This window comes from Anolis carolinensis, chromosome 4 (genome assembly GCF_035594765.1).
Source record: "Anolis carolinensis isolate JA03-04 chromosome 4, rAnoCar3.1.pri, whole genome shotgun sequence".
In the NCBI taxonomy this organism is placed as follows: Eukaryota; Metazoa; Chordata; class Lepidosauria; order Squamata; family Dactyloidae; genus Anolis; species Anolis carolinensis.
The window spans coordinates 130,585,848-130,599,333 of record NC_085844.1 but is presented as its reverse complement, the minus strand read 5'-3'; the positions used below and the strand labels follow the sequence as shown (position 1 = coordinate 130,599,333).

General features: G+C 40.6%; 1 protein-coding gene and 1 long non-coding RNA gene across 3 annotated transcripts in view; one reads left to right on the top strand and one right to left on the bottom strand.

Moving 5' to 3' along the window:
* nos1ap (nitric oxide synthase 1 adaptor protein) overlaps positions 1 to 8,757 on the top strand; it is a 68,131-nt gene extending 59,374 nt beyond the window's left edge. For both annotated transcript variants that reach the window (XM_062977809.1, XM_062977810.1), the window contains 2 exons: positions 5,103 to 5,373; positions 5,885 to 8,757. In XM_062977809.1, coding sequence (XP_062833879.1) covers positions 5,103 to 5,373; positions 5,885 to 6,359 — 746 coding nt within the window. In that variant the 3' untranslated portion in view covers positions 6,360 to 8,757. The remainder of the gene's footprint in view (positions 1 to 5,102; positions 5,374 to 5,884) is intronic.
* LOC134298260 (uncharacterized) lies at positions 6,177 to 13,468 on the bottom strand. Its single transcript, XR_010005235.1, has 3 exons — positions 11,529 to 13,468; positions 8,076 to 8,284; positions 6,177 to 6,314 (listed from the first exon to the last, which is right to left on the bottom strand). It is a non-coding gene; the product is annotated as an uncharacterized LOC134298260 (long non-coding RNA).
* Positions 13,469 to 13,486: the final 18 nt, after the last annotated feature.

The following is a 13,486-nucleotide window of genomic DNA, read 5'->3' as shown; positions in this document are numbered from 1 at the left end:
TCTTAATCAGGTGCAGTTCAGTCATGGCCAGTATGTCTAAAAAGGTACTAGAAGACACATCTCACCCATCTATAATGCCTACGTAACCAGTGGTTTTCTTTTAATATCTATCCTAATAGCTCATCACTTCTGGTGTAATGTATTCTGAAGGAGCTCTAAAATCACAACATTAATATTTGTTGTACTCTCATGAGTGGAAATAAATACGTCCCTGTGCCAAAGGCATACCCAGCAAGGTCTCAAAAGAGAGCCATGGGGATAAGTAGTGAGAAATAATTGCCTTGGTCAAAATACCTGAATACAGTAATTAAAATGAACTGTAGCAACTCAATTTTTTTATACAAAAGAGAGTGTTCAATTGGGCCCCTAGACTTTCTGTGATAAGAATCTTCTTTCTCTAAATTTTGGGGGTGTGGTGGCAGTGTGTCTAATACTGTTGGCATTGAAGTAGCCCTGAGAAAAGAAAGCTCCATTCACTGATCCATCGAGTAATAGTGTCCTTTAGGGTTTGGTTTCAGGACTCCTGTGGATACGAAAATCAGCAGATGCTCAAGTCCTATTATGTCCAATGACATAGTGAAAAGGCATCCATCATATCAGTGGTGTCTAACTTGAAACTCTATGGGTGTTTTGGACTTCGGCTCCCAGAATTCTTCACCATTTGACAAGCTTGCTAGGGCTTTTGAGAACTGGAGTCCAAAACACCTTCAACTTTCAGAAATCCTAACAACTGGTAAACTGGCTGGGATTTCTGGGAGTTGTGTGCCAAAACACCCAGGGACCCAGAGGTTGAGAACTACTGACCTGGAGGGTCACAAGTTGGACACCTTTCCTGTATATAAAAAGGTGAGCAACTCGAACAAGTGCCTCAGAGACCCTGAAACAAGTGAAATGGCAGAAAGCTATAGCAGGGTAAACCTACACATCAGCATAGTGCTCAGTGCCCAGAAAAATCGAGATTTGAGGGGTATTTTCCCCAAATATTTTCAAATCTATGGGCACAAAATACATGAATATGGAAATCTGACAGTATATAGAAAATGGAAAGCATCTGGAGAAAAAGTATGAGCTAAACTGGCCCTTAAATTACAATATGAAAATCTAAGAGCCCTACTAATCCATCCCAATTTATCCAGTATCCCATTTCCAGCAGGGATCAGTTGTGGTGTTTCTGTGAACAAGGGTTACAGCATCCTCTCCTGTTCTTTGTAATCCCAATAACTCGAATTTGGAGGAATACCGTGCTTCTCAACCTCAAGATTTCTTTAATCTTGGCAGACACAAATTCTTGTCCCTGTATGACCTTTCTAAATTTGTCTAATTGCTTTCACTCCGTCAAAGTCAATAGTCTTTATCACATATTGTAGTAACAGATTCCATTAACTAATTGGATTTCAATCCATCAAAGTCAGTGATCGTTACCACATCTTGTAGTAACAGATTCCATTAATTAATTGGATTTCAATCCATCAAAGTCAGTAATCGTTACCACATACAGTAGTAAGATTCCAATAATTAATTGGGTTTCCATCTAAAGAAGTATTTTCATATTCATTTCCTGACCCTGAGTGTTAGTGTTATGAGAAAAGATGACAAATCTCCGTCTTCTACATAAGGCATCATTGTAAAAACCTATCATATATCCATTTCATATCCCCTTTTATATAGATTTTTTCTGTAATTAATTTCTTTCTTCATAGGGACAACGTTCCCAGCTTCCCTACTTTTCATTTTGTTGCCCGTTCCTTCCCTGCTAAAGCTCCACAAAATCTTTCTGTGATGAGTCAACCAGAATTATGCACCATATTCCAGATTTAGTACCTGCAAAATATATTTTTCAACAGACATTGTCATACTGAAAATGTTGTCTTCACTCCCTTTCCTAATAATCCCTAGTATTGAAAACACTTTTCAAAACCAAGAACAGCAGTCAGTACTTGTAATTGAGTACCTGCCATAATCCTCTTTTTTGGTCACTCATCTATTGTTCAGACCTTGTTGGTGTATAGATAGGAATTTTATTGCATTATTTGCTCTGGTTTGGACAAGGAAGGGATAACAGAGTGGGAGTTTCTTGCCTCTGTCACTGACTTTGCATTGAATTCCTAACAGAGACAGGTAGCTTTCCTTGCTGTTCACACATAACTGAATTAGCATTTTAAAGCATATTAATAATTAACAATCCGTTAGTCCTTTCCCGGGAATTATGTTTGTTTTGATTAGTAATAAGTTTGTCAATTACTGGTGAACAATCATGGCAGTTAAAGGGTGAAGTCTTCTTACAGATTGGAAACTGATTAGAATAGAAAACAGAAAAGAATTAAATTGATTTATTTATTGCATTTATATATGTTTTTCTCACCCCTGGGGTGAGAAAAGCGATACATGGGTCACAACAGAATCAATGGCAAAATTCTATGCCTTACATGGATAAGACATCACATATCAAACCGACAACATATAACAACAGATTAAAACCATTAAAACTATAACAACAATCACAGACCCAATATAAAACCTTTAGATCTTGCATCGATCCCAGAGTATCTTTAGCTACTTCCATATTTCCAGATTTCTGTCATTCATCGAATGCCTGCTTGAACAACCAAATCTTAAGTTGTTTCCTAAACACTAGGAGGAAGGGAGCCAATCTAATCTCATTGGGGAAGGAGTTCCACAGCCATGGGGCCACCACCGAGGAGGGCCTGTCTCGTCCCCACCAACTGCACCTGCAAAGGTGGCGGGACCGAAAGCAGGATCTCCCCACCAGATTTTAGTGTTCTACGTAGCTGGCTCATAAAGGGAAATGTGTTTGGATGGGTAAGATGGACCAGAACTGTGCAGCTTTTGTAAATTCTTACAAAAGTATCTGTTGGGACTGCTGCTTTCTCACTTGATCATAAATAAACAGGGTCTGGCAGTGAATAGTCTAGCGGTCAAATTTTCTGGTGGTCAAGATGATCAAAATAAAAAAGGGGTAGAAACGTTTCTGAAATAAGCTTGAGAAACAGCTTGTGCAGGTGTAGTGTCCATAATCCCAGTGTCATCTATATGCTGGTTGGTCTGATATCATGTTGACTGACCAAAAAAAAAAAAGATCTTGATATTTGAACAAAATGTGGACTCATCAAGCAGTTGCTGAAAAAATGGCAAATTCCATGTCAGGAAAGAATTAAAAATAGATAAAAATCCCAGTACTGTAATGGTGCTCCATGCAGTCATGCTGGTCACATGACCTTGGAGGTGTCTATGGACAATGCCGGCTCTTCGGCTTAGAAATGGAGGTGAGCACCAACTCCCTGAGTCGGACACAACTAGACTGAATGTCAGGGGAAAACCTTTACCTTTACTAACATAATTAGGGTACAACTACTGTATATTCAAACTATTTAATATAGGTTTTGTCATAGCACTTCAAAAGAGATAATGTGGAAATGGAAAAACTGCAGAGAGGGTGACAAAAATCATGATGGTTTTGCTGAGGTTGAAGAAATGTTACTGTACTTGGGACTGTTTAGCTTTGATAAGGTTAAGCCATAATTCTGTAACCATGAGTAGTAAGAAATTCTGGACAGATAAAAATGGATATTTCTTTACACAAGATAAAATGAACACATCAGTGAACCATACACAAAAAGAATCTTGACAGGATTATTGCTTCCGACTGTTTTATTGTGGTGTTTTTTCAATGTACATTCAGAAAGAATTCAGAAGCACAATCCCATAATTCATTTTATAAATTCCATAATTCATTTTATAAACTCTCCTACTTAAATTAGAATTCAAAAGTAATACTATAAGCAGAGTAAATCTATAGAACAGCTAGGAAATCAAATGGAGATTATCTGAGTGCAGAGATAAACATTAGAGCCAGAGGTCATTGTCAAGAGAAATACAAAGTGGGGGGAGTCTATGGAAGGTGACAACAACCTGTTGGAGGACAGAAATAGATGTGCCAGATGGTCTGTCCTTCATACCCTAAACTGGGCTGCTGCCTTTGGGCCAAATCCCACTGCTAGTGTAACGAAAGACTGAACTGCTAATCAGCGCAACTGAGCTTATTCTTTTCATTAAGGAGCAAAGGAACTTCTGGTGGCACAATGGCAAGGCTGGTAAACCCTTGTACCAGCAGGACTGCTGATCGAAAGGTCAGCTGTTCGTATCTGGGGAGCAGAGTGAGCTCCTGTCCGTCAGCTCCAGCTTCCAATGTGGGGACATGAGAGAAGCCTCCCACAGGATGGTAAAACATCTGGGTGCCCTCTGGACAAAGTCCTTGCAGACGGCCAATTCTCTCACACCAAAAGCGACTTGCAGTTTCTCAAGTTGCTCCTGACACAAAAAAATTAAGGAGCAAAATATAAATAAGCCAAACTTATCTCCCACATTCTTCAGTCTATGGCCTCATCTACACTGGCATATAATGCAGCCTGACATTATATGACAGTGTAGATGGAGCCAAAATATGGCAACCAAAAATGTTGTTCTTGAGTTCTGTTTGTAGGTGGCTTTAATAATAATAATAACAACAACAACAACTTTATTTTTATATATCCCACCTCCATCTCCCGGAAGGGACTCGGGATGGCTAACATGGGATCAAGCCGGATAATCACAATAATACAAAAAATACATACATAAAACAGTCATCCACAAACAGAATTAAAATAAGATAAAAACACATTTAAGAGTAAACAATTCAAAACAGAACAAGGATTAAAACGAGAGTGAACTGGGTCTAAGTTCAAGGAGTGTATATTGTAAACCTAGTGGGTGAGGTAGGTGGATAAAGTGCTGCATTTCATGGGAGATTTGGGGTGGGAAAATGGTATTATTTCCTACTATTGGAGCAGAATAAGAATGCATCAGAGCATAGTAACTGTCACTGAGGCAGGATCTGTCATGGGGATTTATTATTCATTCAGTGTTACCCTGAGTTAGAGGTGATCTATGAAAATGAATGGGACTTCTTTGTCACTATTTCATTTAGCCGTATTGTTATTGGGTTTCACCTGTTCTGGATCATCTGCCAAGGTAAACAATGCAAAATTCTTCTGCCTGAAACTTGCCCCAATCATGCAGGTGTTGTTTTCTTTCTTTTGCAGTCGACCAAAGCATGTTTGAGAATTCCAATACTAGCCATGTGCTAAAGCTGCCAATCACTAAACCTGCATCCCTACACTCCCAGTCTTTCCCAGGAAGCCAGCCCCTCAAGAATTTTGGAAAGACCGTGGGTGCAAAAGTCAATGACTTCCTGCACAGGAAGGAACCTGCCAACCATAGCAACATGGGGGTAACGGAGGTCAACAAAAATGCAGGGGCAGCACTCTCATGTGCACACAATATGCTACAGGACGGCCAAGACAATTCAGAGGGGTAAGTGGCATCATGAGCCTTCTTGGCAACAACTCTTTGCAGGTTTCCCAACTCATATATGCTACAGCAAGAACATGGTTGCCCTCATCCTCTTCCTCTGTCTATTTTTGCTGACTTTCTGCTGTCTTCTGCTACAGCAGGATCATAGAAAAGGCTGCTTAGAAGGTTAGGACACCCAGCCAGCACACCAGAACATATCACACCCCAACAGACTAATAAGGAAAAGGGATTGTTCCTGATTTAGCAATGGGGTAAAAAAGGATCTGTAATGGTAGCCACCTTTGTCTTGTGCAATCCTAGAAGAAATGGTTGCTGCAATTGACGGCTTCATGTTTGAGCTGTATTTGAAGTGGCAGGCATTTCTTATCTGGCAAAAGCAGATTTTTGCACTAAGATGCTGATAATACCAAGAGATAGAAACCTATATTGGTTTCCAGTCATCCTTGGTGAAGGATCTGGCAACACGCAGTTCTGAGAGCTTTTTCTTTAACTATATTTATTGTGCTTGTAGGAAGACACTAAATGACTCCATTCCGCGACTGAACTCACCCCCACCAGTTACCAAAAAGCGCATCCCAAGAGTGCTGAAGACCACTCAAGATATGCTGATTGCTTCTCAGCCGTTGGTAGGCAGCATGGAAGACTCCTTTTGTGAAGAAAACCAGGAATGTTCATACCAACCTAGCAGGACAAAGGGGGACCGGAGAGAAACTAGTCCATTGACACTAGAGGATATTAGTACTGGTCCTTGTAAGGCATTTGGTGTGCTTGATCTCACTCATAAGGAAAATCTGGAGCCCAAGGTGAGCACAGCTTATGAAATATCTTCTTCTGCTTTCCAAGATGATGCGGCTCATGGACTCAACTCGCGTGATGACAAGAATGTTTCTGAATGCCAGTTGCCAGTGGGCATGGAGTCCTCAAAGCCGAAGTCTTCTGCTCTAGAAAATGAAGATGACAGACTAGATTTGATGTCTTTTGAGTAGAATTGCCTTCTTTCACTAGCTGCTGTAAGTGTGCTTTAGCTGTATAGTTCTATAGGTCTGTCACTGTATTTGTTCTTCTGTAAGATACACTGAGCCAGATAACAGAACAGAACCCATATTCTCTGAAAGTAACGTGCTGTCCTACAAACACTGAGTAGAAAGCATCTTGGGAGAAAATCAAGCACTTTTTCTAGCAGCTGAACATCCTTACATGTATCAGGGGAGGCCAGCTGATGTGGGATGGCCTGCTTGTGAAAGTATGGCATCACGCCCTGGATGTGAACTGTATGGGAATTAGTCTGAGCAAAGATAAAGTTCATAATTCTGCATGTTTGCACAACATACACATGCACAGTATCTGTCCCATGTGTACAACAGGCACATGCTCCTGTGTTATTGGAACAGATTGACATTTCACATCAGCCCTTCAATTCTCAATTCTGATCACAACAGCTTGGTTAATGATTGGTGACACAGAGTACCTTCTGAAGTGAGATACTCAAAGAGTGAGACCCCAGTTCTGAGAGCAGTAATCTATTCCCTTCACTGTTGCCTTGACCAATGATAATTCTGTTTTGATGCAAGTTTTCTGGAAGATCTAATATGATAGCACTTTAATTTCTCTTTATGAACAAATGTCTTGGTTTGAGAAGCAAAAATCACCCCTGCTTACTCTCCCAAAGGCAATTTTGCAACGATATTTGGCCTATTGCCCATTTGTACTTGGAGATGCAGAACCTGTCTTCTATATCCAAAGACCAGCTTCCTGATAATCCTCCATGCAGATCTTATTCTCAGTAAGTATAGCAATAAATGCTGAAATGCAGGGAAATCTCCTAGACTGAGTGGCATCCTGCTCAAATGTGATGCTAATGTCTTCCAGGAAATGTTGTCTTGCCAGCACTTGCTCCCTTACCAGCCCAACCCCTAACTTTTCTGGACATCGTTGGTACTGGTCTTAATAGCTTTCATTTGCTATCCAGATTCAGCACTGGATTGTTTGATTCTTAAGCACTTTGTGTGAGGAGGGTGTATTGCCATGAACCTGTCTCCTCTAATCTCTTCACTAATTAGGTACTTGGTGACTGATACCTTCTCATGTTTCTTCTAAATTGAGACTGGAAGATATTGCAGAAAATACATTTTTCTCTGTGTTCTGCATGAGCACATTCAGAATGATGGCATACATATTCAGTAATATTGTCTGGAAATAGCAGTTTCATGGTGTCAACCTCCTTGCATAGAAGAGCTGGAGGCCCAAACATCTGGATAGTCACAGGTTTGACACCTCTATATTAGAACCTCTCTCAGGAAGGAAAATAAGAGCTCATTCTTCAGTATAATTAAACTTATGGAATCTCACTAGAATCAACCACCTTATTATAAGAACACTATCTAGGACTGGGCAAATCATCCAGTTCCCCCATGTAATTCTTAATAAAATGTCTACTTTGGTTAAAGTATACATTTCAGTTCTTGGGCATTTAGACAATTCGTCAGGTTTTTCATGTCACTTTTCTTCTAGATTGGGATCCTAAGCAGCTTCCAACCAATTTAAAATATCTTAACAATGGTGTTACAATTAAAATCCCCATATCAAACAGTATAAAAGCATTTAAAGGACATACAAAACTGTTTTATGTATAGAAAATACACATCCCAATAAACTTCCCTCCTTACACATTAAAAGTCTGCTTAAGAAAAAACGATATTTACCTGTTAGCAAAGGAAAGCAGGGAAGGAGCTGGGCATTTCAAGGGATGGGAGCAGCCATGGAGAAGGTTCTTATCTTCTCCAAGCAAGTCTGTAATGGTGGTGGGAATGAGCAAAAGTCTTCACCCATGGATTTTAAAACTGACAAGGGGAAATATGGTCTTTCAGATAATCTGGATCTTGTCATGAAGGGCCAGTAGTTTGACTAGTGCCTGGAAATGAGAGAATAGCCCGAGAAGCTGTTTCAACAAGGCAGTGGCCAGATATGTCATACATAATAAGGGTATAATAGGTCCAAAGAAGAATGGTCCTGACATGCATTGTATGCATTATCTCCTATGAATTATACTATATTCATGAAGGATGAGGTCTTTAGTGGCTACTAGTCATGTTAACTCTCTATTCCCTGTAGTACTTGTGGCAGCGTCCCTAGCAATATCAGTTACTGGGAAGCATGAGACAAGAAGATGCTATATCTCTGTGGGTTTTAAATAAGAACATATGGTTGACTATTTTGAGAACAGAATAGATTTTGATGGGATTCAGAATGCTAACCCTTACCTTTTTACAGGCTGTTCTACAAAAAATTAAGACAAGTTCCACACCATTTTTAAAATCTAGAAATTGCAATGAAATTAGTGCCTAAAAATATTTTTCAAAATAAATAAAGCAACATGCAAACAAACTGGACTTTTTGTCTTTGTGGTCTCTGTGAATAACAAATTGATTAATCTGTGTAGGCGTAGAGCATCCCTGGAATTTCCCAGAATTCTATAAATATATATTTTGGTGATAACCCTGCCCACGCTCCCATTCAGTATATAATAGTGGTTGTCACCAAAACCCTAGTTCCTTTTCATCCACAATAGCAGCACCGGTAGAAACCTCTTGCTTCCTTTTGGCTTGACTAGCTTACAATTTGTCTCCTATGTTTTTTCTGGCTATCTGTTTCTGTTTTCCTCCTCTCCTGTGCCATGACCTCAGAGTGTCAGACTTTAATTGTGACCCGGACCACCTTACAGATCTTGCCAAACTCTTGTAACCTGGCTAGAACTGTTATTTGACCTATGGCTTTGTTATGTTCTCCACTGAATTCTTTGTGTGTGTGTACTGCGGAGGCAAGATTCGCAACACTAATGTCTTTTTCTTTTTTTGGTTGAGACCCACGTGGTACACTTGTGCTCACATTGTTAGGCTTTCATGCCTCAGGTGAGGAATCAGGAGATACCCCTGAAGGTCCTCCTATATGAAAATTTCTTAGCATAATCTTCCTCCCCAGCTAAGCCATCAGAATCAACCAAGCTGGCTAACCTCAGACTCCTCTCTTCATGTCTGGGGAGCTCACTGCAGAGATCTCACCAACCACAACTGTTAGTCAGCAGCAGAAGCTAAGGAACACATCAACTTCCTGGAAGTACAGGTTTTGGCAGGCAAAATCACAGCAGTGTACTATGTGAACAAGATACCCCAAACTACTGGACTTGACTCTAAAAATCTGTCTACAGCATAATGCCCTCCCAATCATTATCTACCTTGCAGGGGTCAAAAAATAGTTGTTTGACATGTTTGAACCATGAGTGGCACCCCTATCCTGATGTGATCTGTTCCCTATTCAACTATGCAGAGCCTGAGACTTCTCCAACACTCACTCACTGTCACAAGTTTTGCACATAACTTTGGCCCAACAACACCGCCTGTCTGGAGGTGCCTTAGTCTTCCATTGGTCAGGACCACTGATGTACACCATCCTTCCAATCTCTCTCATTACCAGGGTGGTAGAGAAGATAATGAGTCTTCCTGCATCCCCATCACCGCATGGTGGCAGAGGCAGAAGTGGTTTACAACTCCCCTTACCTTCTCAATGCTGGTACCATTTCTTTTGGTATCAAGCAGACCTCCTCCTCATGCCTCTTAGTTCAGCTTCCTGATCTCAATTCCCTCCAGCTTACAAATCAGAGGATATGAGATTGATACTCCTCTTGATCTCAATGAGACAAATCGTCATGGCAGCTCACAAAACATCCTCAGTTATCAAACACCCTCTTAATCAGCTTCTATGTGGAATGTGTTTAAGAGGGTGTTAGCACTTACCTCTAGTGCTAGTGGCTGCTGCTTTGACAGCCACAAAACCATGGTTTTGGTGGCAACTGCTATTATATAGCAACTAAATGATTTTCTACCATTTTCTATAGAATTCTAGAAGGTTCTTAAGATGCTCTGTGCAAGCACAAATTGACCCATTTGTGTAATTTCATGGATAGCAACTCAAAGAAACAATTACAGATAGGAAACCTGTCCTTTAGTTCTCTAATTTTCATTTGTTAAGGATTTCTTTTTCAGATTACCTAATAAAAATAGTTACACATTGTGAAAGTTATTGACTTCAATGTGAAATTACATACCAAGTCTATTGATTCTGTTTAGAGGAGAAAAAATAGTTTAGTCTGTTTACAAAAGAGTCGTGTAACATCTTAAAATTATTTGGCAGATTTTGTAGAGTGCTACCTATTTTATCAGATGCAACTGACACTAAGCAAAGCAACACTGTGTTGTGGAAGTAAGTCTTATTGTGATCTGAGGAAGTAATTGAGAATTGCATACTTTTTCAATAAACTCAGATCAGATGTGTCTAATGAAGGGTCTAATGAAGTTAAATAAAACTCCTTAGTCTTTAAGGTATCCCGAGACCTTTTGCTGTTTCATATTTTTTGAGATTATACCTTACTAGAATACAGAAGAGTTTATTTGACTGGATGTTAGGAACAGTTAATATATTAAGGCAGTGGTTCTCAACCTATGGGTCCCCAGATGTTTTGGCCTTCAACTCCCAGAAATCCTAACAGCTGGTAAACTGCCCAGGATTTCTGGGAGTTGTAGGCCAAAATACCTGGGGACCCACAAGTTGAAAACCACTGTATTAAGGCCATTGTCCTATCTCCACCACTCAAGTTGGTGATATTCCTGAATTTCTGAAGTTACTGCTTAGGCGTATTCAGTATTCTCAAAAAGATGCTGAGCCACCATAGGAACCAATGAAAGCAGGCATTAGTAAACAGGCAACTTGAAGACACACATAGAGAAAGTTCAAAAAAGACTTGTTTTACTTGTCTATAGAAGGCCTCAGGTTCAGTACATATCAGTTCAACTCTGGGCTGGGAAATCTTATTGAACTGAAATCCCAATGTCACCTTGTACACTGCACTTTTCTCATTATAAACTATTATTTCAGTCTTCTTAAAACAATCTAAAATTCTGCACCAGAACAATGTAAATCCACCAGGAGTTCTGTAAATATTTGCAACCACTGAAATGGTAATGTTTATCCATATTTGTTTGCTAAAATGAGTTTATTTGGCTGTTAGCATTGTTATAGTCACAGGAGCCTTGTCTACTTTTTATTGCTGATAGTGTTCATGCACTGCATAATTATATAATTTCTAAATACAACATACTCACTGGTGCCACCATAAGGGAGGAAAGGAGGCAACTTGCTTCTAGGAAGAAAGGCAGACTGGGCCTCAACAGATGGTTTACAAATTGTTTCCCCTCACTTTCTCCTTAGCAGCCTAGAAATGCTAACTTCTGTGGCTAGCTTCCTCCACCAATACAAATCTCCCTTTCCCTTGCTGACAGTCAAAGTGCAACCTAATCACTACCAAAATGAAGAAATTGTCAGTTTTAGTTCAGTTGCCAATTCATACAACACTTCTATGTGTGCCAAGAGTCCCTTTCGCCTAAGAGCTCCCCTGAATGCTTTTTCTAGGAGTGTTTTACCACCTGCCACTTTTATCAGTAGAGATATCTCAGGTAGCAAAATGCATGTGCTTCTTGGCATTACTCCTTTAACAGAAAATGTGTTATCAGAAACTGAAATAACATGAGAAATAGGTTTCAGTTTTACAAAATAGAGTTCAATGTTTCAGGAAGCTTTTGATTCACAGCTAACAGTATGTATGTGCAGAAATGAAACCACCAGGCCATGTTAAAAGTCATTCAATCCTAGAGTTGGAAGAGACTACACAGGCCATCCAGTCTAACCCCATTCTGCCATGCAGGAAAAGCACAATCAAAGCAACCCTGCCAGATATCCAGCCAGCCTTTGCTTAAAAGCCTCAAAAGAAGGAACCTCCACCACTCACTGAGACAGTGAGTTCCACCATATTTTGTAAGTAAACAAAAACATGTTCTGGCAACCACTTGAACGCTTCTTTCAAAATGTATTCAATTATTACTTTTTCAAACAGGCTCCTATTTTCAGTGTTTCCACTTTGTGGCCTGTTTCACATGCTGAGGGTGTCAGGCAAGGCTGGCTTACTGGCTGCAGGGGCCTCTTCTGCACTTCCTGGCAAAGCTCACTCTGCAGGGAATCAATCCTAGAATCATAGAATAGAGTTGGAAGATACCACATGGAATACCTAGTCCAACTTCCTGCCAAGCAGGAAAAGTACTCGACAGATGGCCATCCAGCCTGTTTAAAGGCTTCCAAGGAAGAAGCCTTCACTAGATTCTGAGGCAGAGAGTTCCACTGCTGAATAACTCTTATGGTCGGGAAGTTTTCCTAATGTTCAGGTAGAATCTCCTTTCCTGTCATTTGAACCTATTGCTACATTGAATCCTAATCTCCAGGGCAGCAGAAAAAAAGCCTGTTCCCTCTTCCTAATACCGTAAGATTTTTTCAGGTTTTTAATCATAGAGGTCATGTCGCCTCTCAACCTTATCTTCTGCAGGCTAAACATGCCCAGTTCTTTAAGACGCTCCTCACAGGGCATGGTATCCAGATCTCTGATCATATTAGTCGCCCTCCTCGCTCTCCTCTGGACATCTCCTTTGAACTGTGGTGCCCAGAACTGGACACAGTATTTCAGGTGAGAACTGACCAATGGGCAGACTTGGTGACTGAAGGTACGGATGCTGCTGGCACACAGCATCTTTGACTTTGGGTGGAAAGGAGTAATAGAGTTGGGTGTCATCGGCATACATTTGACAGGCCAAGGATAGATCTCAAAAATTTTGTCTATGTGGATTCAAATGGAAGAACAGGTTCAAATGGCAGGGAAGGAGATTCCACCTAAACATTAGAACTTCCTGACGGTCAGAGTTCTTTGGCAGTGGAATGGATTGCCTTGAAAAGAGGCTAACAGACAGCCATCAGGTGGAGGGGGGGGGGGATTTGACCAGGCATAGGCAAACCTGGGCCCTCCAGGTGTTTTGGACTTCAACTCCCACAATTTTCCCCTCAGCTAAGCGGCTGAGGGGGGAAAGGAAGGGAAAAGGAAGGGGCCTGAGGCTGTTAAGAATTGTGGAAGTCCAAAACACCTGGAGGGCCGAAATTTGCCCATGTCTGGAATTAGACTATGTATCCCTGCGAGGTAAAAGGGAGAAGCGGCCGAGGGAGAGCTCCCCCTCCCTCCCGA